The sequence below is a fragment of the Thermomyces dupontii genome (genome assembly GCF_041956625.1).
Source record: "Thermomyces dupontii strain NRRL 2155 unplaced genomic scaffold VTN31scaffold_2, whole genome shotgun sequence".
NCBI lineage: Eukaryota > Fungi > Ascomycota > Eurotiomycetes > Eurotiales > Trichocomaceae > Thermomyces > Thermomyces dupontii.
This window is the reverse complement of record NW_027192308.1, coordinates 931,014-957,634: the sequence shown is the minus strand read 5'-3', so window position 1 is coordinate 957,634 and position 26,621 is coordinate 931,014. Positions and strand designations below refer to the sequence as shown.

Genomic DNA, 26,621 nt, shown 5'->3' with positions numbered 1-26,621 from the left:
CTCGGGCAAAATCCACGTCCAGGGCTCCAATGCCAATATCACCCATACAATTAACGAAGATGAGCGCACCGAGTTCACGAGACATATCAACGCCGTTTTGGCGGGCGACCCCGATGTTGGCCATATGCTTCCCTTCCCCACGGATACCTTTGAAATGTTCGATAAGTGCAAGGATGGGTTGGTCCTAGCGAAATTGATCAACGACAGCGTTCCCGACACGATTGATGAGCGGGTTCTGAACAAGCCCGGTCCCAAAATCAAGCAGTTGAATGCATTCCACATGACCGAGAATAACAACATTGTTATCAACTCGGCAAAAGGTATCGGCTGCTCGGTGGTCAATATTGGCAGTCAGGATATCATTGAGGTTCGCGAGCACCTGCTTCTTGGGTTGATTTGGCAGATTATCCGCCGCGGTTTGCTCGGCAAGATCGACATCAAGCTTCACCCGGAACTGTACCGGCTGTTGGAAGACGACGAGACGCTTGACCAATTTCTTCGGCTCCCTCCGGAGCAGATTTTGTTGCGCTGGTTCAATTATCACTTGAAGAACGCAAAGTGGGACAGGAGGTAAGCCGTCTGCCTTGTCGGAGATTGTTTTGGATAAGCTCTAACCGTAAGGACGTATCAGAGTCACCAATTTCTCGAACGACGTCAAGGATGGGGAGTGCTACACCATCCTCCTCAATCAGCTAGCCCCAGACTTGTGCTCTCGGGCGCCACTGCAGACGCGGGATCTCCTACAGCGGGCTGAGCAGGTTCTCAGCAACGCAGAGAAGCTGAACTGCCGCAAATTCCTGACGCCCACGTCTCTGGTGGCCGGCAATCCCAAACTGAATTTGGCCTTTGTCGCAAATCTGTTCAACAACCACCCCGGCCTGGATCCTATTACCGAGGAGGAGAAGCTGGAGGTTGAGGATTTCGATGCCGAAGGCGAGCGCGAAGCGCGAGTGTTTACGCTGTGGCTGAACTCGTTGGATGTCCAGCCAGCCGTCAACTCACTGTTCGATGATCTCCGTGACGGAACAATTCTGCTGCAAGCCTACGACAAGGTCATTCCGGGCAGTGTCAACTGGCGCCACGTGAACAAAGCGCCAGCAGGTGGCGGCGAGATGCTGCGCTTCAAGGCCGTCGAGAACACCAACTACGCGATCGAGCTTGGCAAGCAGAACGGGTTCTCCCTCGTTGGTATCCAGGGAGCGGATATTACGGACGGCCAGCGCACGTTGACCCTGGGCCTGGTGTGGCAGCTCATGCGCAAGGATATCACCATCACGTTGTCGTCACTGGCGCGACGACTGGGCAAGCGGGAGATCACGGACGCGGAGATGATCCGATGGGCCAACGACATGTCTGCGCGGGGTGGCAAACGCTCGTCGATCCGCAGCTTCAAGGACCCGGCCATTGGCACGGGCGTCTTCCTTTTGGATGTGCTCAATGGCATGAAGAGCAACTACGTCGACTACGACCTGGTCACCCCTGGAAAGACTCCGGAAGATGCCTACGCGAACGCCAAGCTCAGTATCAGTATCGCCCGGAAGATGGGTGCCACGATCTGGCTGGTACCCGAGGATATCTGCCAGGTGCGGTCTCGCCTGGTAACTACGTTTATCGGTACGTACATGTTTCAGTCCCAGATTCTTCCGATGAATTTGACTGACGGCAAACAGGTTCCTTGATGGCCACGTACGAGAAGATGTCGTAGATGATGACGGGAGGAATAGTGCTGCAAAAGTTGCTTAGTGAATCAGACTTGTTTACTTGTCCTTGTTTGGTCGCGTAATGTGACCATGACTACTTTGTCTTTGCTTGTAGTGTCTACAGTGTACGTTAGTGCTTTACCACTCAGGATGCATGGAATTGATTATGATGAAGCGATAGAACCTGGACATCCCTGGAAGGGCATTGGACTGGGAGCAAGACTTGCGATTCTGGTATCTTATGAGGGAGAGGAGAATCACATAAATCCGAGGACTTGATCAAGGAGTATGTATCCTGGGGGAATCAGGAAATAGCGAATAAAGATCCAAACGCCAAACACCACCATCACCCACAGTAACAGGTACCTAACCGACCCAACCCAAGTGACCCAACTCACTCAACGCCCAAACCACTAGATAATCAGATACAAGCTGCACAGCAAACTCGGCCCGGTGAAAATCCCCAGCCAAAACACAATGTTCCCCAGAGTCCGACGACCCCGGAGCAGCTTCGTCCGGCTCAACGACACCAACGGCAACTGCAACATCTGCAGCAGGAGCAAGTAACCGCGCAGTCGGCGGAAGATGCACAGCATGATGAGTTCATGCACGCAGGCCGAGAGCAAGAACGTGACCAGCGTGGCCGAAGGGCGGGACAGGCGGAACGTGCTGATGGTGCTGTGGTAAACGTGACGCAGCAGGAAGTTGTGGACGGGGCGGTTCCAGTCCCGCGCGAACTGGTCCCAGGAGACGGAGTTCCACCAGTCGCCGTAGAAGCCGCGGTCGGCAAAGCGGGTGAGTTCGGCTAGGGCATTCAGCTGTTTCCACGTGGTTAGTATTGTCAGGGATACCTATTGTGTGGGGGTATGGGAAGGGGGAAGAAGAAGAAGGGAAACGTACAACGCACTCCCAAATTACGTAGAAGGACAAGAGGTATTCCAGCATGAATGGAAAGATGAGATCGCCAAGGACCCATGGAAACTCCCGCAGGCGCTGCCGTAGGTCCATGCCCTCGTCCTTCATCCGGAGAGCAGAGATGACGACTGGATAGATCCAGGCCTGGGAGATGGCAATCATCACGAAGATTACGCCAAAGGTCGCCGCCGTCTTTTCCAGGACATACATCCAGTTGATCTTGTCCTGACGCGGATACTCCAGCTCATAAACCAGTGTCGGAAGAGGGATGAACCCATAAAAGTCCGCCACTGTGAGATTGCGAGGATAATGATTCTGAGTAACCATGCATTTCCCTGCCAGTTCACTGGTCAAGAAATCAATCTCCGCCATGAGGATGCGGCGCAAGGGCTGTAGCTGGTCGGCTTGCATGACCTGCTTCGATTCAATGGCCTCCGACACGATGCGGACAGCCTCGGAAAGTTCGACTTGCGGATCATTCGAATCATCATGCACCGGTTGCGCCGCCAACGACGCCCGGCGCCGCCGCTGCAACGTATCCAGGTCGTGCGGATTATAATAAGATGCCGGATCCGCTGCTGAGGAAGAACCGGATGCTGCGCTCGCGTGAGCGTCGAGTTCCGCCAGTTTCTTCTGAACAATCTCTCGCCGGCGATACACCTCTGACACTACGCCGCTTCAGCGACTGCAGTCCAGAACAGAACAGTAGAGACACTCACAGTAGCCATTGTAAGAGGCGTAGCTATGCTGCTTCATCAGCATCGTAAAGCAGTGGAGCACAATGAAGACGGTATGCGTCCACGGCCAATCCCGGTGATATGTCCACCATAGGGTCGTGGCCAGATAGGCCGTCTGCCAGAGCTGATCGGATTGTCAGCAGCGTTCATTGTCTCTCCATCACGAGATGGTCAACATACATTTTGGATAATCCAGCCCGACCGATTCCAGCGGAGGTACCGCTTATGAATAGCCCTCTGCAGGAACAGGCAGAATATGGTCGAGCCGCACATCAAACCATCGGTGATCCCCAGGACGAGAACGTCCTTGTGGAACATGAGACGGATGATCTCCATCCGGCCCCAGATCGTGCCGTAGACCCGCCAGTTGTTCGCCGCCAGCCGGAGCAGCATCAGGGCCACGCCCAGCCAGAAGAGCGTGAAGAATCCATGGAAAGGCGATTGCGCACTCTGCGGGTTCTGACGATCAAACGTCGTGAACTGCCTGGTGAAAACCAAATCGCGAAACTTGGACCGAAGCTTTGGCTTGTGGATATTGACGCCATTCTCGAGGCTCTCCCTCAAGATCTCCCGGAGCTCAGTCTCATCTGCCGTGAGGAGGTACTGGCCGGCTTGTTCCGTCTTTTCCAGCCGTACTGAGATGCTTTTTCTTCGTGCCTTGGGATCTGCTTGCTCCGACACAGTCCCAACGGGCTGCAGCGAGCGAAGATTTCCATCCACGGTGACTGGTCCAGATGAATTTACAAACGCATCATCGTCATCCGTCAGGGCCGACGGAGTATTATCGACGCTGCTGTCAGCCTGAGAGTATGCTGGACAGCTGCCCTTCTCAGCGAACGGCGGTCCCTGGCTTGGTACTGACGACACCGTCATCGTAGACGAAACGGTTTGTATTGCTCGAGCGGCCGGACGTCAATCTGTAAGAGTTTTTGGTTCGAGTCACAACGGACGATTCGATGGATCGATGCGATCGATGGCAAAATCAACAATCAAACGCAGGTCGTCAATGTTTCCCGAATACCTGGACGCTGTATACAGGAGGGACCATTTGATCTTTAATTAGCAAACCTAGAACGCGAGACGGAACTTGTTCGTCAGAGCGATCCGGGGGCTTCCGGGCCAGGTCTCGATCAGCACACCGACAGGACATGAGCTGGATTGCAATGAAGCCTAGTGGCTCCAGAAGAGGGGAGCACGACGTATTTGACCTCGGCCTTTGAACACTATACGCAAAGCAAGCCGACCTTGCCGATCTTCCCCTCAGAAGCGGATGATGTCACCTAGAAAGCTGGGTTGTGTTTTTTTTTTTTTCAAAGCTCCAAAAGCTTGAAACATGTCATAGCAACGATACTCCATGCTCCTCAGCTTCACTTAATGCCAGAGTAACAATAGGATCATATTGGCTAGTATTTTGCAGAGATAGGGATAAACTACAGCTGGATTTGCAGGGGGGAATAGGTAACGAAAGACGATAACAGGCTTCAGAAAAGAGCCAGAATCGCAAGTACCTCAGATCCACTTGACGCCGCAAACCACACTTGGGAGCCTAATCGCACGACCATGTAAAAGGGCACGACCGCCAGAGACGAAACTCATACTCAAAAATGAAAAGCAAGGAAGTAGGTTGACGCCTACCACAAAATTATGCATCATCAAGAAATCATTTACTCAGCGGTGTCAAGTTCGTCGTGCGCAGGAGGGACGGGATCCAAGGGGACTGCATCCGAATTGAATTAGCAAAAGAAGATTCACTGTAAGACACGGTCCGTACCCTTTCGGTCGTCACCGTTGGTGCCGTTCTCCCGATCGTCGTCACGGCGATCCCGGTCGTCGAGGCGGTCGCGGTCGTCAAGACGGTCCCGATCATCCTTGAGATCACGGTCGCGGTCGCGCTCACGGTCGCGATCGCGGTCACGGTCACGATCACGGTCACGGTCATCAGGGCTCCGAGAGCGATCACGGTCCCGATCGCGGTCTCGATCGCGGTCGCGGCGGTCATAGTCCCGATCACGGCGATCATCGCGGCGAGGCGAGTAGTCACGGCCGCGGCGGGGGGACGGCGAACGGTAACGACGAGGCGGGGTACGGTCACGACGGCGATCACGGCCAGAGTCGAAACGCCACGAGGCCGACGGAGGAGTACGCGCCCACTGCAGCCGTTGGTCTCGAGTACAAAATGAACTCCGCATGAAGAGCACTCACCTCAACTTTCAGCACGTCATCACGGCCGATGCGCTTGTTGTGCATCTCATGGTACGCATCGTCCGCATCCCGACGGCTCTCGTACTCCACGAACGCGAAACTGACGGCATTAATCAGCTGCTCAGTAACCAACTCGTGCCGGGAAAAACTCACAGTCGACTGGAGGGGGTTCGAGGAGCAGGAATATCACACCGCACGAGACGGCCATAACTGCGACTGTTAGGTGAGTTGTCCACTTTTCACGAATGAAACAAGATAACACGAAAAATATATGAAAACAAAATAATCTGCTACGGGTGTAGAAGCGATTCGGCCAGCGCGACGCGTCTAGGGACTGCCGTTCGGATACAGGGTAACGGCCGGCGTCGGAGCGACAAGGTCAAGGCGGCGGCACCCGTGCTTCGATGAGCCCAGGACCGGGCAAGGGAGCCGGACCGGATGGGAAACGGGGAACGGAAGAGGAAAAATCGTTGGGGGGAAGATCTCGAGGAGCTCGTGGGTTTCTCGGCGGATGGGACATACCGTTCGAATTCGTAGGCGAGATCGCGCGCTCGTGTGCCGTGGCCGAAGCCCGTAACGTACAGCGTGGTTCCGGGGCGAGACATCTTGCACTATCAAATCGCGAAAGGCCGGCTGAATGATGGAACAGCAACGATGGTGATGGATGGACTCTGGATTCTTCGAGATGGAAAAGAATCGACGGTGAAAGAGAAGAACTTTCTGATCCGGCGACGCAGTGAAGCCAGGAGTGCACTAGCCAATCATATTGTGCATGATAAGATTTGTGTATGAGGCTGGTAATAACCGAGAACAGCCGCGCAAGTGGCATACAAATTGTGCGTAAGGGTAATACCTTGGCTCTTGGCTCTCAATTGTGCGAATGAAGTTTGATCTGTGACGAAAATCAACCGCCGCGTCAGAATTGATTGCAGAACCGACTTGGGAACGCATCGTATCTCCTGAACAGGGCTGACGCCAGATCAGATCCAATCCTTTTGCTTATTGACACCGCCGTCCGCCGCTGTTCGTTGTTGCCCAAAGATTTTTGGCCAGGTAATAATTCCAGCAAACGGCAGATTCTATCCCTTGACCCTAATTGTCCATCCTGCCGTTCGCTATCGTTCGCTATTCCGACGAGCCCTGCCCCCTGGAAGCGAACAGACGCCGATCTCAGAACATTTATTCGGTCCTATATAGACATGTTAGCTTAGCCGTTTGTCCTTCATGGCCGACAGTCAACGACGCTGCATTTCAAAAGTCCCCAAACAGACCACGCCCGTCCTGCCCAGCCGCCAACTCCGCGATCGAAAATCCTAGAGTGAAGACATTCTATCGTATATAGGTTGCATTGGGTCGGTATTTTTTTATCCCGTGTCAAGTTTATGTACATTTTCTTGAAAATTGAGCCCTACGGTATTCGACTCTGGTCGCCAGTATGAGCCTTGACCCTCGCGCTTCCGCGCCAGACGAGCAGCGGGTTCGGCAGGTGAAGGAGCCGCAACAGGCTTCGTCTCTGTTCCCGACCTCTTTGCCGGAGCGAGACGTGGTGAGTATATATTGGAATAGATGATGTGCATCGCGAGAAGGGCCGGAGACGATCACCAGTTCCGGTTGTTTTGCGCGAATACCGGTTTTCAGCGAATGTCCCTAATAGTCGAGATAGGATCGCAGCTCCCTCATCGCTCAGACGAGATATCAACTCTCCCAGCCCGTCGTCGCAGCCTTCATAGCAGGTGGAGTTGCTGGTGCTGTGTCCAGAACGATCGTGTCACCTTTGGAGCGGTTAAAGATCTTACTCCAAATCCAAAATGCTGGGAGGAACGACTACAAGCTGTCCATTCCGAAGGCCTTGGTAAAGATGTGGCGCGAGGAGGGTTGGAGAGGCTTCATGCGAGGAAACGGAACCAACTGTATTCGCATCATTCCCTATTCTGCGGTCCAGTTCGGAAGCTACAATTTCTACAAGAGGGTATGCGCTTTTCTCTGTGGTCAATACGCGTCCAGTGTGGTACTGAACGCTGACCGTGCCGCAGTTCCTCGAACCATCGCCAGGCGCCGATCTCCCCCCGATTCGCCGGCTCGTCTGCGGCGGCATGGCCGGCATCACATCGGTCACCGTCACTTATCCTCTGGACATCGTTCGTACAAGATTGTCCATCCAGTCGGCATCCTTTGCCGAGCTCAAGCAACAAAACAGGGGCCAGAGATTACCTGGGATGTTTGAGACCATGGTCCATATCTACAAGAACGAAGGAGGGCTTATCGCCCTTTACCGGGGCATCATTCCGACTGTGGCTGGCGTTGCTCCCTATGTAAGTGGTTTTCCGGCCCTTTATGCATTAAAGAATCTCACCGATTTCTCGTTTCTAGGTCGGCCTGAACTTTATGGTTTACGAGTCGATACGGATCTACCTCACCCCCGAAGGAGATGCGAATCCCAACGCGGGACGCAAGCTCCTGGCTGGTGCCATTTCCGGGGCCGTCGCCCAAACTTGCACATATCCTTTGTGAGTATCCTACCTATCTCCGACAACCCCATCATGCTCATCAATTGCAGCGACGTTCTCCGACGCCGGTTCCAAATCAACACGATGTCGGGAATGGGGTATCAATATGAATCCATCTGGGACGCCGTCCGGGTCATCGTGACAGAAGAAGGTGTGCGAGGCCTGTACAAAGGCATCGTACCAAACCTCTTGAAAGTCGCGCCCAGCATGGCCAGCAGTTGGCTCAGCTTTGAGCTGACACGCGATCTGCTTCTGAGTCTTAGAGATCAGAATTAGAATACCTGGTTGATCCATAGACAGTACATGACAATTCCACGTGCTGATAGCAAATCTGCTGTACTTTAATAGATCAAACAAAAACTCAAAAATCGCTGTAGGCTGTTATTTCTGCACTTTCTTTCCCTCTTCATGTTGGATACCGATCAGTCGGGCGCTCCAGAGGAGCAGTACTCCACAGAAGTTCTTACAATCGCATTACGGATTTCGTTACAATCGCAAAACGCGATCCAATCACATATACGCACGTGATACGTATCCATCCAATCAGCATTCGCATTAAGCCCCGCCGAGTGAGCCCAATTGGGACTAGCGCATAGGGCTCAACCCACACACTCGTTAATCTCAATTTTGAATCGAAATCCTCAACCAAGTCCTCAGCGGAGCGAGTCTATCTTTTCGCGAGAGCAACCCGTCACACACCGGCACAATGGGTAAGTCAGTGGAGTGGAAGATCTAAGCAGTTGCTCTGAAGCAGAATGCGCTTGCAATTCTACAGCTAGTTGCTGAATAGACAGCTGACATCCTGTTTTTTTCTGGGCAGGTATCGACCTCGATCGTCACCATGTGCGGAGCTCGCACCGCAAGGCTCCCAAGAGCAACAACGTCTACCTGCAGCTCTTGGTGAAGCTGTACCGCTTCCTGGCCCGTACGTAGTTTTGATTCCCCGGAGAGCGATCGACACTGCGCGGCATGATGATTCCTCAATCATCATCCGGTGTTTTGTTTTGTTTTTTTCTTTTTTTTTGTGCGAGAACAAGCGAGTTAATAGAACTCCTTATCTAGGCCGTACCGACTCCAACTTCAACAAGGTGGTGCTGCGCCGTCTGTTCATGTCCCGGGTCAACCGTCCTCCCGTGTCTCTGTCCCGCATCGTGGCCAACCTGAACGAGGAGCACAAGAACAAGACCGTCGTCGTTGTTGGTACGGTGACCGATGACAACCGCCTGTTGACCGTCCCCAAGCTGTCTGTTGCTGCCCTCCGCGTGACGGCCACTGCCCGCGCTCGCATCGAAAAGGCTGGCGGCGAGGTCCTGACCCTGGACCAGCTTGCTCTCCGTTCTCCCACCGGCGCCAACACCCTGTTGCTGCGTGGTCCGAAGAACGCTCGTGAGGCCGTGAAACACTTTGGCTTCGGCCCTCACACCAACAAGGTACGTTTTTTCCATTGGCGAACCCTATCGTGGTGATATGGGGAGAATCAGAGCTGATTTTTTTTTCCTATCTTAGAAACCGTACGTCCGCAGCAAGGGCCGCAAGTTCGAGCGGGCCCGTGGTCGGAGAAAGTCCCGCGGTTTCAAGGTGTAAAGGAGTTCGGTTTCGGAGCATTTGCTGGGCCATGGAAGTGGTGTTGCTGGAAGGACGGGCTATTTCTGCAAGAACTTCCTCCCTGTATTGCGCTGTTATTCGCTTTCGGGGAAAATCACCTGGCAAGACTATTATTTTTCTGAATACGAAAATTGTACCTGTGGAATGAATGATGCATTGATCTTTGAATGAGTGTGCATTTTTCTCACTAGAGTAAGAAATCTTTCATTGAAAATCATCTATCTACACGTAAACAGTTTCCTTTCTTTCATGGCCTGAGTAGCTCGACCTGCTACAGAGGCAACCGTTGATGCTTCCACGTCTTTCCGCCTCCCGCAGAATATTCCGCCGCAGCATGCCCTTGTCCGCGGATCAGATATTTGTAGATGGTCAGCCCTTCCAGACCGACTGGACCCCGATTGTGGATCTTGTTCGTACTGATGCCCACCTCCGTGCCAAACCCGTACCTCATTCCATCCGCAAAACGGCTTGAGGCGTTCCAGTACACCCCTGCACTGTCCACGCCGCTCATGAACGTTTCGGCGGCTTCTCGAGACTCGGTGATGATGACGTCGGTGTGCTTGGAGCCGTGGGTGTTGATATGCGAAATAGCGAACTCGAGAGCAGATGGACCTGATGGCACGGTCTTGACAGCCAGGATCAGGTCCAGATACTCCTTGTCGTAGTCGCTTTCCGTGGAGTCTTGTAGCAAGGCAGCCTGGGCCTGTGACAGAGCCCTTTGTAAAGCAACCTTGGATGAAGCATCGCACTTAAGCGTAACGCCTTTGGCTATCAAGGCTTGAGCCACAGGCGGCAAGACGGTGTTAAGCACGTCCTCGTTGACCAGAAGTGTCTCTAGCGCATTGCAGGCGGCTGGGTAATCAGTCTTGGAGTCAACTATGACCTTGACCGCAGTGTTGACGTTTGCGTCGGAATGTATGTAGGCCGAGCAGAGGCCGTCGGCATGCCCCAGGACTGATATCTTGGTGTTCTCCTTGACGTATCGAACCAAGTCATTGGACCCACGGGGGATTACCAGGTCAATCAAAGAGTCCTGGGCAAGAAGGGAGGAGACGATATCCCGTGTCTTGACCAGCTGGATTGACGGAATTGGGATCTGCGTCTTTGCCAAAGCATTCGATATCACCGTGGATATGGTCGTGAATGACTCCGTCGATTCCTTGCCGCCTGGTACCTAAGATCAGAATACGCCTAACCGGCGTCTCTGATGAACAGCACTTACCTTTCAAGATCGCTGCGTTGCCGGACTTAATCGCCAGCGCAGCAATGTTCGCAATGACTTCTGGCCGAGCTTCGAAGATGATCAAGAGGACACCCAGCGGGCAAGTTACCCTCTCCAAAACCAGTCCGTCATCGAGCAGAGTTCTCAACGTAACCTTTCCAACTAAACTGCGGTAAGCATGCGACTTCGAAAACCAGAAAACCGGGCTCACATACTCGGGTCTTCCAGATCACGCACACTCAATATCCCAGTCAACATATCCTCATATTTTCCAGGTCGAGAGAGATCCAGCCGCTTCAAAACGCTCTGGCTGAGTTCGCCATTGGCAGCCGCTTGCTTGGCCGCTGCTACGTCCCTCGCATTCGCTTGTAAAATCGTCTCTTTCTCCTTCAAAAGTGCGTCATGAAGGGCAGTCAGCGCTTCATTGCGGGCATCAGTGGACAATGTCGCCAGCCGCTTTGACGCTAGAGATGCGCTTTTGGCGATCTCGGCAGCAGAGGACTCGGTCAAGGACATTTTCCCTTTTCTCCAACTTCCAGCAGCGCTCGAAAACTTCTATCGACTTGCTCCAACAACCTCTTTTCGCCGAACCTCTTGCTCAGAAAGATCTCTTGACTTCCGATTTCGGCGAGGGGCGCATACTGTCACGTGATCAGGAGCTCCCCGCGAGTCGGCTGCCAATCCAAGGAGACGGTGAACTAAGTACGAGTACTCTGGCTGAACAAGCTCTTAGAGAGCATTTCAGCCACGAGTCAAACACAAGTTCATGAGGGATCCTCAGTGAGGGCTCAAAACCCTAAAGTCCAGCTAACTATAACAAGGGACCTCGTTACAGTCCTTTTGCTCGGCTTCGTCTATTGCTTGTTTTTCCTCGCCCATAGTGAACGTTCCACTATCTCCGTTGCAAGATGACGGAGATCCAGGGGAAGCTACAGTCATTTCCCCCTCCACCAGAGGATTCGAAGGACCTCACCGACAAGCTCTATCATGAGTATGCACAGAACTTCGTCAAATCCTTGACCAAGTCTTTGCCGAATGACATCCCCAGCCCCGACACGGCATCATCACTACTAGACGTGCGTGACTACTCTCAATGGCTGATCACACTGCTCCAGATGTTGATGCTGATTAGTTTAGCGACTGGACCCGTCTAGGCATTCGCTGTCGTATCTTCTTGTTTTCCATCATCAGATAATTGGTCTGAGTGACAAACCGAAAGATGCCGTGCCCGATGATTTCTATCCTGGCAGTGCACTTTGGCGACGCGCTTGCTTGTTTCTTGGGGCCTTTGATCCGGTGCAGGTCAGATATGCTGGGAATCAGTGGCGCAGCGTGGTGGAGCTGCTCGCAAAAGCAGCGGAGTCGGCAAACAAGGTAACATCACCCAGGGCCACCTAAGGTGCTGGAGATGATGCTGACATCAGTCAGCCCTTGGTAGCAATTCGCCCGATCAGAGATGCGATGCTGCGACTTGATCCAACAGGTGCCACTTTTACCTCGACCCATGTGATTCTCACGCGCTTGTGCTTGCTGGCAAGAGCATACTCGCTTTCTCTTCCTGTGTTGGACAAAGATGTCTTCTTCTTCCCAACACATACGGATCATACCTTCCTGCAACGTTCCGAACCGATCCCATGTGCATCTCATGAAATCAGCGCAAACTACATCACAGTTTCCTCTGGCTTGACAAGAAGCTTCGGCCACAGGGAATATCTAAAGTACTTCCTATACGGAGGTATGATCTATGGCGCATTGAAGGAATGGGGTAAAGCACTTCATTTCCTTACTATAGCCATTTCAGCTCCATCTGTCAACACAGTCAGCCTTATCATGGTGGAGGCCTACAAGAAATGGGTCCTGTTCCAACTGTTAGATAAGGGTGATGTATGCTATTTCGCTTATCTATCCAGCAAGGTGAGGCTGACCCCGAAACGCAGGTCCCGCCGCTTCCCAAGGCTGTGTCACCACACGCAGCAAAATTGTACAAATCTCTTGCCCGGCCTTATGATGCCCTTGCCGACGCATTCAAAGCGGGCGATTACAACGCGCTGAAAGTGGAGGCTGAAGTAGGGCAGTCTGTGTGGCAAATGGTATGCCGTTGATCGTCCTTCTTCCTGGCTCTGTGTAATGAATGCTGACCCCTACAGGACAACAACACCGGGCTTGTTCTGCAAGTCCTTCGCGCATTCCAGAAACACTCGGTACTCAAACTTGGGTCTACCTTTGCAGCTCTCACCATGGCCGACATTGCGAACCGAACGCACCTGGCTGCTGGTAACCTGGAGGAGGTTGAGCGTTCCGTCGTCACTCTCGTGACTCAAGGAGAGCTCAATGCAACCCTACTACACTCGACTCAGGGATCAGAGTCGACCATGGTGCGGTTCTGGACCGCTCACACAAAGCCAACCGCCGACCTAGAAGACACCCTTCGGCAACGTCTCGCCGAGGAGCGTGAGAAACTCCACAACCTTGCAAAGAACGTCCAGGGCAGTGATTACAGGATGGAGTTGGGGACAGAGTACATCGATTATCTGCGCAGGAATCAGAAGAAGCGAGAAAGGGCTGCCAGGGACGGCGGTGCCTCCGCTGGCAAGGTTACGGACTTTGATTCCGATGAAGATATGATGAGCGACTTACGATAGATGGCAGTGACCCATTTCCTTGAATAAGCATATGGTTATCACTTTAATAGAGGTGAAATGATTTCACGGCTCGACGGAATGTATTTGAGGGAGGGAATATTGGCTTGGACGAATGCAATTTCCCTATTTCACAAATTGTAACAAATCAATGCACGAGTTCACAAAAACCAACACATGTTGCGCCCGTACAGAGAAACAGAAGTAGCATAGATCACACATAAGACTTGCAATGGGTTGACTTTTCTGCCTCCATGCCTTCCTCGCTTCATCCCATAACTCCTCCAATCTCACCCTCCTATTCAAGCACTACTCGTGGCTGCTGTTGATGATTGGCCCGACTTGACATTTGCAATGGTCGAAGAAGTCCCGGAAAGATCCGTTGGCTTGGCCTTGGGGTTCTTTGTGTAATAATTAGAGATGGCAGACTTGATAGCATCTTCGGCAAGCATGGAGCAGTGCACTGTAGACGTACGACCGTCAGCAAACCCATCCACGGCAATTAGTTGGTCGACTGAAGGGGATACATACACTTAACCGGGGGCAGACACAACTCCTTGGCAATCTGCGTATTGCGAATCTTGCTGGCTTCCTCCAACGTCATCCCCCGCACCAGCTCGGTCAAGTAACTCGAGCTAGCGATGGCACTGCCGCAGCCAAAGGTCTTGAACTTGACGTCGCTAATGGTCTGGGTCTTGGGATCGACGCGGATCTGCAGCTTCATGACGTCGCCGCAGGCCGGTGCGCCGACAAGGCCGGTGCCGACGTCGGCATCGTTCTTGGACATCGACCCGACGTTGCGAGGGTTGTTGTAATGGTCGAGCAGTGCACGCAAAACGTCAGTATGGATCCTTTCAAGCAAGAAGATATAGACAGATGCTACTTATCTTTCTCATGGTAGTGCCTTCGCGCAGCAACGCCCTGCTGCGTGCGCAACGCTGATTGCGTCGAGTTAGAAATTGCCGGCCGGACGGCGGCCGTGACGGGTCGCGCAAGACCGCGGCTGGAAATGATGAGAGCGCGTCGGAACATGGTGAACTGGGAGTTTGCGATGTGCACGTTGGTGGTCGATGAAAGTAAAGGAGGCGAAGAAGGAAGAAGTCCGAGAAGAGAGCCCCAAACTCCGATTACTACATACAAAGGCCTGGATCCGATGGCATTTGATAATCAGATCTGATAAAATAGGTTAGCCGGTCTTGGCACGCCACCCGACTGCCGAGAATCGGTCTCCAGCGATGACGTCGATTCTGGCTGACTAATCGAAATTTATCAATCAGATAACGAGAACTCGGATGGTTCGTCAACACTTCCCACGTCGCCACGATGGAGTTTGCCAATCATCTTTTTGCCTTTTGGCCTTATGTATACCTTTTTGCTTAGCAGAAATCGGATGTCTGCTGGGAAGAGATGGGGACGGGGGGTTGGTGGAGAAACTGTCAGAAATGCTTTGGACTGGACCACGGACATCGTCAAGGGCGTAGCCTTGCACGCCGAACAGGCTGCCTAGCACGGAAACTTGAGGAACAACAACTCCCATTCAAGAGCCTCATTGTGGCGGAGCTTCAAGATCCAAGCATCATCAATGTTTACTACCGGTTTATGGGTCCCCCGACAATGGGATAGTGTAGTACCTTCTCAGCCACCTATCTACACCAGCATCCGGGGGGGAAAGAAAACTGCTCTTGTCTGACTTCTATGAGCATTCCGGTGTACAACCCGCTAGCCTTGACTCGCTGGAAGGCCAGCGGTCTAATCTGGCCGTCGGCATCCATGAATGATTGATGATGTTGCGTCCCCGTTAATGAGTCTTGCAGAATGACCGTCTGATGGTTATTTTGGCGAATGCTGCCTTCAATTACTACATCCGACTGACAATGCCTTCTAAGGGTGACTGGAATGCCATCCACTGTGTACATCCAGATTACTCTCGAAGGATAGGGTTGGAATTCACAGTGACCACCTCTTTCCATATTTCGCAGCTTTTTCCTCCCCCGGGGTGTGCCCAGTGTCTTCAACGTTGGATCGTCTACTTCCCATGCATCATAGTCATAGGTATCCAGGAACACGTATTCGATCGTATTCGCATTGCATGTTTGTCGCTTCCCGCACGCAAACACAATAAAAAAAAGTGTTTCCAGCACAGTAACGTTACCGTAGCATTTAGGAGCCAGCATCCAAAATCAATCGCACGCTCGTTATTGCTGCGTACATCCTGAGCAGCTCCAGGGAATTGCTAATGCTTAACTAATCCAAGCGGTCTGTCTAGCCTCGGTTCGCATCTTGTCCCAAACGATTCAGCAAAGCCGGATTTCGATACCTAGTTCGGCATCTACTTCCGGCTCCGACTCTGCTGCCGCCTTGTTCCCAATGGCTTTCTTTGCGGCTTTTCACTTTATGCCAGTTGACCACCATTAATCTCGTTCAATTCGACGCTTCGCACCGATCATTTGATTTCAGTGTTGAGAGTGCAAGCCAATAACCGTGCCTCCAGACTGTCTCGACGACAGGGCTTAGATAAGGGGGGTCACTGCATGCCTCCTCAACAGTAGTAATTCTCTTGTGGCCATCGTTCGCGAAGCTCCCAGTCCAATGTAATGCACAAAGTACTAATCCTCCAGAAGGCACAAAGTTCCCGTCTTGGGGAGCCGGGGAGACTATAATCAGCCGTGCACGACGTCCTACTTTTCAGACGTTAGGTTGCTGCATAGTCAGAGCAAGTATGGGCGTTTTCAGAGCATACCTTGATTGCCAGTACAAAACTACCGGTGCCGAATCAACGACTGCGGCACTTAGCCGCTGCTTGCGCCCATGATAAGATGGCGTCTAGGACGTTGACTTCTGCATCAGATATCGCTTTCATGTCATGAGATGGAACATCCTGATATGTGTTGCATCCAAACCCCATGTACTGTTCAGTGGTTACAGAGAGGGATGGGCTGGTGGTGCCCAGCGCATTGCCAAAAGGTCCCTTCCAAATTCGAGCCTTCGATGGGACCTGATAGTATGCAATGTCACGACTTGCCCAGGACACCCAAAGACCTTCGCTCCTGGGAACCAAGCCGAGTGTGCCCATCGAGCGTTCGCCATGAATTGTTGCTGGCAGAATCCAGCAATTTAAGAAGCTTATTCTGCCCACGCAGTTCGAATTGGATCTTTTTGAGGAATACTGATTTGGTATGTTGGAGCTGCGCTTTGGACGCCTTCTCCGTGGAAATGCTGCACCGAATCTGTGGCTTCGCCATTATGCGGTAGACCAAAGAGGGAAATGTTTGGGATAGTGATTTATTACTCGAGAAGCAAGGACCCTCACATCATGTTCCTATGGTAGGCAAGTAGTAGGTGTCACAATCCGTTGTGTTTTGATATTGGAAATTCTGTGGGCTGTAACATGAGAACCCATGTTTCTCTTTACGGGGTATTCGTCTCTTGGTCAATCATCGTAGCACAATCAAAATGCTTCTCTTGGTAGCTGAAAACAAGTCAACAATTGTCGAGCATGAGATGTTGGTGGATTTTTGCAGTACCCGGGAGGTATGGCTTCGTGTCCTGGCTTATTATATTAGGGTTTATCAACCAACCACACATGTTAGCAAAGACTCAATCCTTACCACCTCCATAACCGCAAGTTAGTCTTCATGTGGAACAGTCATAATCATAAAAACAGAAAACTTACAGAGTGGTTGACAGCTTCATGCCGAACCACACCCATTAGCTGAGTACCCCGCATCCATTCAGCGAACACCAGCCGGCATCCTCCAAGGTCCCCGATATCGCCTACGAGTATCTTTATCTTCTGAAGTTTTGCAACCCCCGGGATGGTTCAATCAGCCTTTCAACGCATGTCGGCTTGAGAACGTTAGGCATCTTACAGGCTATGGGACCCGAGCGGCACGCAAGTACCCTGGGATCGTCAACACTTCCCAGCCCCCTTCCGCATCGCATGTGCAGTTGGGGATTGAGAAGCCTCGCAAAGAGTCATAAGGTAACCCGATGTGTTGGGGGCCAATTACGCTGCTGAATATCATCGGCAAGGTGATCGGAGCGCAACCCTCCTGACCTCCGGGTGCACGGCATAGGCTTTGTGGATGACGTGAACCTCCTCGCCCGGGGCTCCTCCGCGGAGAACTTGAACGCGCCGACGAACACTGCCTTGATTGGGCCAGACGCTATGGGGCCAAGTTTCCCCCCAAGAAGTACGATCTTCTCCATTCTACGCGGTCCCCAACCGAAAAAAAATACCCGCAAGGAGATCCGACTGCGCTCGACAATCAAAATGACAGAACGGGCGTTCGTGTGCTTGGCCTGCACCTGGACCCGCGCCTACGCTGGACTGCCCACCTTGACTCCCTGGAAGACAAGATGGAACGCAAGAGCTCGCACTCACTCGCCTCGCCGAATCCGCCTACGGGATTTATTCTTCCCAGGCGAGGCGAATGTACACCACAATTATACGCCCGGGGCTGTCGTATGCCTCTCACATCTGGCACACCTCTCCGGACGCTAGGACACAAACCCCTAGCATCCTCCGACTCGTCCGAAAAGTGCAGAGCCGGTGTCTAAGGACAGTCCTCGGAGTGTTTCGCAGAACCCCGATACGCTCGTTAGAGGCCTACGCCTACGTTCCCCTCCGATTGATCTCTACCTACCTGACATCAACTGGCGAGGTACCGAGTCCGCGCGGCTTCATCTGGAACCGACGCCCTGGTTGAGAAGTACTGCCGGAGAATCACCTCGACCCTCCGCCATCCCGGTGTGAGGGTCGACATCGCTTTCGTTCGCCATATACGCCAGCCGCTCTAGGATGGCCAAGCACCTGGCTGAATGGTGAAGCCTACATCCGGTGTCCTGGTCCCACCAAAGAGAGCCACTCGGCGAGAGCCGCTTTGAGACACACTGTCACCAGATGGGACGAATGCTGGGGAACGAGCTCTTCCGAACCCATTTCTGAACCTCCCGATCACAACACCCTCGCGACCGCATCAGGACTTGCACAAAGCCGAAGGCTCTATCCTCGTTCAACTACGGACGGGGATATCGGCCTCGCTGGCTTTCTACACGGGTTGGGGTCCCCGGGTATCCCATTGAATCTGTCCTTCTGGAACGGGGAGGAGACCTTCAGGCACGTCCTGATTCACTGTACCAAGTTCTACAGTGACTGGGAGGGCCTCCGCCACAACGGCCAACTAGACCTCCGTTGGCTCCTCACGAGCCCGACGGGGTCAAGCGCGTCACCTGGTGGTGGCTACGACGGACTATCTCGCCTCAATTCAGGTGACTAACCAGCTGATCAAATATACATAGAGCAGCTTCCGAACCCAACCAAGGTAGGCCAGCTGAAGGTAAAGAGAGAGCGCACCAGCGTACATTGACTATTCAGGTTTTTTCATCGGGAAGAGACGGGAACTCCGCCAGCTTTCAATTTTTCCCTATAAACATAGCCAGGAGATGGACCGGACGACCCCAGGGCCAATCGGAGTATACTAATAATGATAGGTAGAATATATTAGGCGCCAGAGAGGAGTTTCGGTCTCCATAGTGGGTGTAGGATTTCCAGTCTGTCAGGCCGGACTGCCACACTAGCTTTTAGCAACGAGTTGGAGCCGAGAGGGGTGACTACTGGCATTGGTACAGGGCTCCCTTCCTTCGCCAATCTTCCTTGTTGCACAATGAAGAGCTGCTGGAGGCTTCGTTCAGCAAACGAACGCATAAGCTGCGTGGTGTTCGTTGGACGATATCAACGTTCTCGTTCACAATCCGAACCTTGAGGAGAGAACTGCCAGCTTCTGGCGAGGCTTGCAACGCAGACTAGACTGTTTGAATACGCCACGGTATGGCGTTCAGACCTGACAAGTATGAGCAGGAGGAATATGAACCAATAGGCAGACCTCACACTCGCACAACAGACGATCAAACAAACGAAAGTCATACGAGTGGGAGGTGTGTGGCTTGACCTCGGTTTACACTGGAAGGGCCACCTGGATACACTAGCAGGCAAAACGAAACCGAGCCTCAATGCACAACACAGCAGAACGACTTCCGCCTGGTGAGTACCATGAACTATGTGAAGGAAGAGAGAACAATGTACAGCATGGTTATGCAAACCGCCCGAACATACTACGCCATCGCCTGGCACCAACTGGGGTGGAAACCGATTACGGTTCTAGCCAGCAAAATGGCCCTCATGCAAAACAAGTGTTCTGCCTTCCGACACATAGTGGGCGCGTACAAGGCCATCCCAATTCAACACGAGAGGTGGAAAATTTCTTCATTCATCTGGATTCGTCCGTAGCAAGGGCAGCGGAACGCCTCAAAACATGGAAGAGCCGAGGCGATCAAACAAGTACACACTAACATCCGACGCCAGCATCTACGAAGAGGCGAACCCGGCGGAAGCTCATCGAGGCGCTAGTCCAACCAAAGCCGATAGATGAGAAATGGGCCGTAAAATGGGCGGACCAGAGTTTTCCACACATTACTGATGGGTGGCATTGGTCTGTCGAAGCCCACTGCGTCGATGTCTGTATGAGCAGTCGTCTTGTGCAGCGAATCGACGATCCTCTTGAACTTGCTTCCATCGAGTACGTCGATCCGGGAGATCGCTGCTCGGAGGCGGTAGGCCGCCAGCTTCGCAGTTATGTAACTTCAGTATTGTTCGATGTTATTCGGAGGGACACGGGCGATGTTAGAGCCCTCAGGTTTCCCTGCCTCAGGACATCAGGGCTAGGGTTCCATAGTCACATGAACTAGTTAATACGCGTACTTGGGTCTTCGTCCTCCCTGAGACCCTGTTCTTTATTTTTTCCTCGGTGTAATGCCAGGAACCGCAAATCTAGGCACGGTGAAGATGTATGTATGCCGTCTATCTAGAGCAGGCTACAATCCCAGCCTGAAACGGATGGTCGCCGCTTCGTTTGCCACTACAAAGACGTTTAAGGAGTTTCATGTTATTTGTTCGTCATCAACCCACACCCTGAAGGGAACCGAATCTGCGCAACCTCGTCAACCCAGACAGAGTAACCTCGGACGGGGAGGTTCCGGCCTTCCAGCCCCCAGCGCGCCAACGGCTGACCGGTCAGACAACGCTGGCTCACTCGCCACGGCGAGGCAAGACAAAAACGGCGAGAAACAGTGTTATGAGTGTAAGGGGTGGGGCTTTCTACTCATCCTCTGAATCCTTACCCGAGCGAAACCACGACATTCAGGACAAGGAGATGCTCGCCGTGGTGAGGGCTTTGGCCGAGTGGAGGGCTGAGTAGGAAGGCCTGCGGAGAAAGGAGCCTTTCGACATCTTCACCAACCACCCGGCCCTTGAATACTTCATGTCCACCAAGGCATTGAACGCGCGACGAGCCCGGCCATCCTCCAGTTTCTGGGACAGTACGTCCGCGATCACTTCATCGGGGGCGTCGGTTTCAACGCGAGTTTCCCGCGCAGGATTGTACCGACAAAGGACGGGGGCGCTAGTGAGCAGGACTTCAGCTTGTCGAACGCTTCTTGGCACTGCGGCATCCACTTGAACGGCATATCATGCTTGGTTAGCCGGTATAGAGGCTTGCCACCTGACTCTATGTCCAGATAAACCGCCTGTAGAAATTAGAAAACCCAGGAAAGACAGGACACCCTGCACCGTAGTGGGCTCGGTGAATTTAGCGATGACAGCGACCTTTTCGGGGGTCAACTTCGATGCCGCCAGTGGTGATGATGTAGCCGAGATACTTAGTGCGCTGCACATGGAACTCACATTTTCGAATGCTTACCTGGAGACCGGCCTCGCGAAGTTGCTGTAGCACAAGGTTCACATGCTCCTTGTGTTCCTCTAACGTTCGACTGTTGATGAAGATATCATCCACGTCCGCGGTCCTGAAACGGTCAAGATAGTCGAAGAACGTGGACTTCATGAACCTCTGGAAAACACTAGGACCGTTGCTCAACCCGAACGGCAGCACCTGGTATTTAAAGGGTCCATAGCGAATTCTGAACGTTGTCAGATCCTCGGACTCTGCGGCCATAAGAATTCGGTGGAACCCTTGGCGAACATCCAGCTCTGTGAAGTATTTCGTTCCTTGTAGCCGGTCCATAAGCTTCTTGATCAGCGAAAAGGGTAGCGGTCTTTTTTTGCCAATTCGTTCAGATTCCGATGATCAACACAGAAGCGCAACTTGCCAGCAGAGCGGGCCACCAAGAGGGGAGATGCAAAGGGGGCAACGGATGGAATGATGAGGCCTCTACTGAGGTTTGCTTCAAGATACTGCTTCACCGCCTCAAGTTCCTCGAGACTCATCTTGTAAAGGGGCGCATGCCCAGTGTCTCTGGCGCCATCGGTTCCGGGTTCGAGAGCTATCCGATAATCGACGCCTTCTCCGCAAGGAGGTGATTGATCCGAGGCTGCCTTGGAAAACACTTCACGGAACGCTTTGTGGCAGTCGGGCAGCTTCCTCATCTACCAAATGCTCTTCGTCTTCTGAGTCTGCTCCCGTAACCCGCAAGCGCTGTTTGGCTTCGATTGCTCGCCTCAAGCTCGCTAGCGAGATGATGGACTCTTTTTCTTGGGCTGCGCCCGTGCCATTTTATGCATCCGCTCGATAAAGGCAACGTCGATGCTGGCATGAGCCCTGGGGTTGAACCGCACCTATTTTTGCCGCGACGACGTCGTTCGGTGAGTGCAAAACTGCGCGACATGCAGACACACAAAGATACCTCGCGACAGGGCCCCAGGCAACCTTAAGCCTTTGCCTGTGCCTGAGAGACCGTGGCAGCGTATTTCCATGGATTCCAGGGACGTCCTCAAGAGAAAAGCCGGCAATGATGCGATCCTTGTCATCGTGTGTCGGCTGATTAAGAAGCCAATCTGCCTCCCCACCACAAGGGCTACTTCTCGTGATCTTGCTCGCCTGTTCTTGAAAGGGTTCTATAGGTACTATGGCGCCCCAGCGACGATCATCTCTGACAGAGGTCCTCAATTCGTGTCCCGATTTTGGGGGGAGTTTACGGACTGCTGGGAATAAAATCAATGCTCAGCACCTCCCATCATGCCCAAACCAATGGGCAAAAGGAAGTGACAAATCAATACCTGGCGACGCGTCTTCGGCCCTATGTCAATCACACCAGGACGACTGGGACAACTGGTTACCGATGATGGACCATGCCGCCGCCGTTGACAGCGCCTCCAACGGCGCTTCCACGTTTCTCGTCGCTATTTGGTATAAGCCAAGAACCTCGTTCGACTGGACGCCTCTGCCAACTCTTGTATATAGCCTGCTCTAGATCGACGGTATATACACCGTGCCTTAGTAGATTTGAGGTTCTGAGGCAGAGTCTGCAGAGAGGACAAAGTGGATTCGTCCAGCTCCTCCTTTCGATTAACCATGGGACTGGGACGCTGCTTTGCATTACAATAATTGCCTGATGAAATCATTCCTGACAGGCGTGGCATTCCAGAGACTGAATCTGGTTGGCTCCGAAAACCCCAAGGACCATTCGAAGGTTATTTATTTTTCAGCTTTGCCAGCTTATCTTAGGGTCCCCGGAACTCTTGCTTGTGTGTCGCACGGCGTACAGCACATGTGGGAGGCATATGTCGGTGCTGGCCGAATCACCATGTATAGACATGCCTCTCTTGTGCAAGCGGGAGTCCACATTTTGAACTACTGGGATGTGCCAGAAAGACTCACGTGTACTCCGTACGGAGTAGTCATTTTGGCCTCCAGACGTTCCCAGGATGGCGTCCAGATAGAGCGGGTCAAGGAACAGTCCAAGTACACGGACTGCGTTGGTCGTCTCCTTGGCTGCGGTAACGAGTCGTACGCGCCTCGGTGTCGCAGTTCCTCGAGTGGATGGCCCTAGGAGATGATATTGACGTCGTCGACGAACCCAGTCCGTGTACTCGGAGATCTCGTGGATTACAGCAACTCAATGAGCTACGAGTACATCATCGTTTCACAGATGGGTCTTCCAGAACAGAACCCAATGGCCTCCAAGAGACTCGTCTGGTGATCACAGATTTCAGACAGGAGACGGGATTCGATTTCTTCGAGACTCTCGCCGCTGTTTCGATAATGGACTCTATCCGCTGTATCATCGCCGTCGCCTTGAACGCTGGGTTCTTCAACAGTTCGTCGCAGTCACTTTGGCATGACGAAGCCCTCGCAGGTTTCTCCATCGTGCTTCAGAACAAAGGCGCCATTGGATGACCGGGGCATCGACAACTTTCTTGCGGAGTGGATCAAACAGGGTCGTGCCTTAGCCAGAAACCAACTCTGGCGGCTCTTTGAAGCGAAACCAAGCTGGTCTGGTAGTCTGGAGCGGTACGCATGCGATGTCATGCAGTGTCGTAATGAATGGTCAAATGTATGGGGGCATCTCCGAATGCCTCAACCCGGACCTTTGAATTGAAAAGTTAATATCCAGGTTTCTGCCCTCGGGCATTCCTCAACCGATCTCGAGAGGCCGCTTTGAAGACATGGACAGATGTGTTGAATTCAACGGGGCCGACCAATACAGGTACGTTCGTCCCACGCTGTCGAGAAAACATTGGCAATCCACCATCCTTTCCCTCGTCTCTGCCCTAGCCTCGGCCTCGGGATTCCCCGGGACGCAGATATCGGTAAGACAGCTGCAAGCGCAAAAACGAGAAAAAAAAAAGCCACGTCGGCGAATTACTGTGCGAATCTGCACAATCACAGTACAAGGCTACTGGATGAAACCGAAAACGTACCTGGATACCAGATGTCTCCATGTATATACTCCGTAGTTACTGTATTGAGTCTGAAAAGAATGGCCAAAGACCAACTGTCTCGGCACCTACAAGGATTCCCCTGGCTCTATCTCTCAAGCGAGCCAAAACAATGCCGCAACCATCGGCTAGTAACCCTAACATCTTGGCGTCAAATATAGCCCTGACAATTCCACACACACACCAGTTGCGATCGCGACTGCACACATTCTTCATCCGAATGCCATAGATCTTCCTCAATCTCCGGTTCACTGTGTTTTCCGGGTCCTCGTGCGCCAACCGCTCTGATATATCAACCAATCCCGTCTGGTTCCTGAACCTCTCGAAACATCGTCGTGGAAGAACCTTTGTCAAGCCGTCCGCCATCATCTTAAAGCTCTCCGTGTACTTCACCTCTATCCCTCCCTTCAATCGTTGTGGATGTCCATATGACATAAGTCGCTTTTGAGGGTGAAGTTGTCCTTTGTGACAAGGCCAATCGTCTGCTTGTTATCGTACTCGATGCGAATCGGCTCCTTGTCCAATTTAAACTTGAGCTCCTTGAAAAGGCGACTAACGAATAGGGACTCCTTTGCAGCTTGCGCTAGTGCCAGCAGTTCAGCTCCTCGGGTTGAGTGTCCTTTTGCGTTCCATGTTCATCACGAAGATGCTCCAACCCTGTTGTGTGTGATTGACGTTCTTCAGTTTGCACGGCCGTCTCCCTTGTTTGAGTCTGGCTTCCCTAGTGGAGGTCGTAATGGTGTTCTGTTTGTTTGCCCTCCAACCGATCATTCCGCGGAACGGTTTCATCGCGAACGCTTGGCTGCTCTTCCGACCGAGGCTATTATCTGCAAAGGATGCGTCGCTAGCTACCCGTAGGCCATTGTCGCCACCGAATTGCAGTCCGAGGAACCTTGTATCTGCGAGGTTTCAGCACCCGAACGGCAGCGTCATGATGCTCCGGTCCTGGGTTTGTCATGAACTGCGCCAGCCTTGACACCGCAAAGGCTCTATCTGGCCGCGTGCGTACCGCCACATACATCAGGGATCCGATCTTCCGTTGGTAATCCCGTATGTCCTTCGACTCGGCCACACCTTCGTAATGGAGTAGCTCTTGCCGTCCCATGGGGATACTCTTGTTGCTTTACGTACGGAGGCAAGATTCGCGACCTTATCAATGTACGAAGCTTGCGACAGCCAGATCTTTCGCTCCGGTCGATCTCGCACGACGAATCCCAAGGAATCAGTTCAGCTTGTCTCCCCCTTGGAGCTTGTACCTCTGCTTCAGTTCGATTATCGTTCGGATTGCCATCGTTCTCCGCTCCTTCCGGTACGCAATGACGATATCATCGACATAAGAAGATGATGACATCACTGCGGATGAACGCACATAACTCGTGAGGCACTCTTTCGAATCCAACCTCAAGCAGAGTTTTGATCAGCTCCTTTTGCCATAGTAAAGGTGACCGTCACAATCCGTAGAGCGCCTTTCGCAAACGGAAGACCATATTCACCTCTCCGTATCCCGGCGGTATCCTCATAAACACCACTTCGTGGAGGTGGGCGACGGCATCATACTGAATGAGTTCCAGGTCAAACCTCGCGGCAATTGCCATCAACACTCGGAAGAACCGTCCAGCAAGTGTAGCGGCATAGGTGTCCTTGTCCGTCACCCGCTTCTGTTGGTCTCCTCTGATGACAAGGCTAGCCTTGACCTTCTGCAGTCTGCCGTGCTTATCGAACTTGTAGGCATATACCCACCTACATCCAAGGATCTTCGCGAACCGGATCATCGGATCTTCACTGTTCTTCTTGTCCAGCAGTCGGACCTTTTCCCAGGTCCCCATATCAACATGGCTCTTCAGATGGTCTACCTCCCCTTTCAAAAACAACTCTCCTAGGGGGTGACTCTCCAGGTTCTCATGTCTCTTCGGGGACTCCGGTACCTCCCGCCTGTGGATGGTCTCAACATTCTCCCGTCTTCCCATGGCCTCTTCTCTTGTGATCTTGCCATCCATTTTGCTTTGATGGTCGACTGGTGATCCTTCTCTCCACCTGTCCTTTTCTGAGGGCTGAGCCTCGAACCACCCCAGCCCTCATACCGGAATAGAAGGCCCCTCTCCATGCATCCATCGCGCTCACACCTGCTCTCAAGGGTTCCACCCTGGCATGGCAACACCTGGGCTTTCTCCAAGTTGATTGGTGCCTGCGAGCAGGTCCAGGTTTAGAGGATCCGGATCTCCTCGCACTGGGCTAGAGCACCTCCGTCCCCGGTTTTGGGGGCGTCCGGCCGGTTTAGGGAGTCCTCAGCCCCATGCGTGTAGCGCTCCACGCATTGCAACTCCCGCACCGAACCCCCCCCCCCCGGGCACGGTGCTGCCGT

The 26,621-nt window shown here is 52.8% G+C and overlaps 10 protein-coding genes across 10 annotated transcripts; 4 read left to right on the top strand and 6 right to left on the bottom strand.

Annotated features, from left to right (window-relative positions):
• Positions 1 to 124: 124 nt before the first annotated feature.
• VTN31DRAFT_2719 (uncharacterized protein) lies at positions 125 to 1,705 on the top strand (the record flags this gene model as incomplete). The annotated part of the gene is made up of 3 exons (XM_069402918.1): positions 125 to 570; positions 632 to 1,614; positions 1,671 to 1,705. 3 exons carry the CDS (start codon positions 125 to 127, stop codon positions 1,703 to 1,705), a joined length of 1,464 nt encoding a protein of 487 aa, XP_069262152.1.
• Positions 1,706 to 2,113: 408 nt separating this feature from the next.
• VTN31DRAFT_2718 (uncharacterized protein) lies at positions 2,114 to 4,225 on the bottom strand (the record flags this gene model as incomplete). The annotated part of the gene is made up of 4 exons (XM_069402917.1): positions 2,114 to 2,518; positions 2,601 to 3,283; positions 3,335 to 3,476; positions 3,533 to 4,225. The coding sequence occupies 4 exons, from the start codon at positions 4,223 to 4,225 to the stop codon at positions 2,114 to 2,116; spliced, it is 1,923 nt and encodes a 640-aa protein (XP_069262151.1).
• A 791-nt stretch (positions 4,226 to 5,016) lies between these two features.
• Positions 5,017 to 6,159, bottom strand: VTN31DRAFT_2717 (uncharacterized protein; the record flags this gene model as incomplete). Its single annotated transcript, XM_069402916.1, has 5 exons — positions 5,017 to 5,069; positions 5,124 to 5,502; positions 5,555 to 5,654; positions 5,708 to 5,764; positions 6,077 to 6,159. 5 exons carry the CDS (start codon positions 6,157 to 6,159, stop codon positions 5,017 to 5,019), a joined length of 672 nt encoding a protein of 223 aa, XP_069262150.1.
• Positions 6,160 to 6,989: 830 nt separating this feature from the next.
• Positions 6,990 to 8,337, top strand: VTN31DRAFT_2716 (uncharacterized protein; the record flags this gene model as incomplete). Its single annotated transcript, XM_069402915.1, has 5 exons — positions 6,990 to 7,100; positions 7,218 to 7,523; positions 7,588 to 7,866; positions 7,925 to 8,061; positions 8,112 to 8,337. 5 exons carry the CDS (start codon positions 6,990 to 6,992, stop codon positions 8,335 to 8,337), a joined length of 1,059 nt encoding a protein of 352 aa, XP_069262149.1.
• Positions 8,338 to 8,767: 430 nt separating this feature from the next.
• VTN31DRAFT_2715 (60S ribosomal protein eL18) lies at positions 8,768 to 9,645 on the top strand (the record flags this gene model as incomplete). Its single annotated transcript, XM_069402914.1, has 4 exons — positions 8,768 to 8,771; positions 8,882 to 8,986; positions 9,124 to 9,491; positions 9,568 to 9,645. The coding sequence occupies 4 exons, from the start codon at positions 8,768 to 8,770 to the stop codon at positions 9,643 to 9,645; spliced, it is 555 nt and encodes a 184-aa protein (XP_069262148.1).
• Positions 9,646 to 9,937: 292 nt separating this feature from the next.
• On the bottom strand, positions 9,938 to 11,404 carry VTN31DRAFT_2714 (uncharacterized protein; the record flags this gene model as incomplete). The annotated part of the gene is made up of 3 exons (XM_069402913.1): positions 9,938 to 10,833; positions 10,889 to 11,050; positions 11,104 to 11,404. The coding sequence occupies 3 exons, from the start codon at positions 11,402 to 11,404 to the stop codon at positions 9,938 to 9,940; spliced, it is 1,359 nt and encodes a 452-aa protein (XP_069262147.1).
• A 392-nt stretch (positions 11,405 to 11,796) lies between these two features.
• VTN31DRAFT_2713 (uncharacterized protein) lies at positions 11,797 to 13,530 on the top strand (the record flags this gene model as incomplete). Its single annotated transcript, XM_069402912.1, has 5 exons — positions 11,797 to 11,964; positions 12,026 to 12,262; positions 12,317 to 12,772; positions 12,826 to 12,978; positions 13,036 to 13,530. 5 exons carry the CDS (start codon positions 11,797 to 11,799, stop codon positions 13,528 to 13,530), a joined length of 1,509 nt encoding a protein of 502 aa, XP_069262146.1.
• Positions 13,531 to 13,829: 299 nt separating this feature from the next.
• VTN31DRAFT_2712 (uncharacterized protein) lies at positions 13,830 to 14,559 on the bottom strand (the record flags this gene model as incomplete). The annotated part of the gene is made up of 3 exons (XM_069402911.1): positions 13,830 to 13,990; positions 14,059 to 14,352; positions 14,415 to 14,559. 3 exons carry the CDS (start codon positions 14,557 to 14,559, stop codon positions 13,830 to 13,832), a joined length of 600 nt encoding a protein of 199 aa, XP_069262145.1.
• Positions 14,560 to 20,725: 6,166 nt separating this feature from the next.
• VTN31DRAFT_2711 (uncharacterized protein) lies at positions 20,726 to 21,967 on the bottom strand (the record flags this gene model as incomplete). The annotated part of the gene is made up of 3 exons (XM_069402910.1): positions 20,726 to 21,006; positions 21,191 to 21,636; positions 21,687 to 21,967. 3 exons carry the CDS (start codon positions 21,965 to 21,967, stop codon positions 20,726 to 20,728), a joined length of 1,008 nt encoding a protein of 335 aa, XP_069262144.1.
• A 3,740-nt stretch (positions 21,968 to 25,707) lies between these two features.
• VTN31DRAFT_2710 (uncharacterized protein) lies at positions 25,708 to 26,256 on the bottom strand (the record flags this gene model as incomplete). Its single annotated transcript, XM_069402909.1, has 1 exon — positions 25,708 to 26,256. The coding sequence occupies one exon, from the start codon at positions 26,254 to 26,256 to the stop codon at positions 25,708 to 25,710; it is 549 nt and encodes a 182-aa protein (XP_069262143.1).
• Between the last annotated feature and the right edge of the window lie 365 nt (positions 26,257 to 26,621).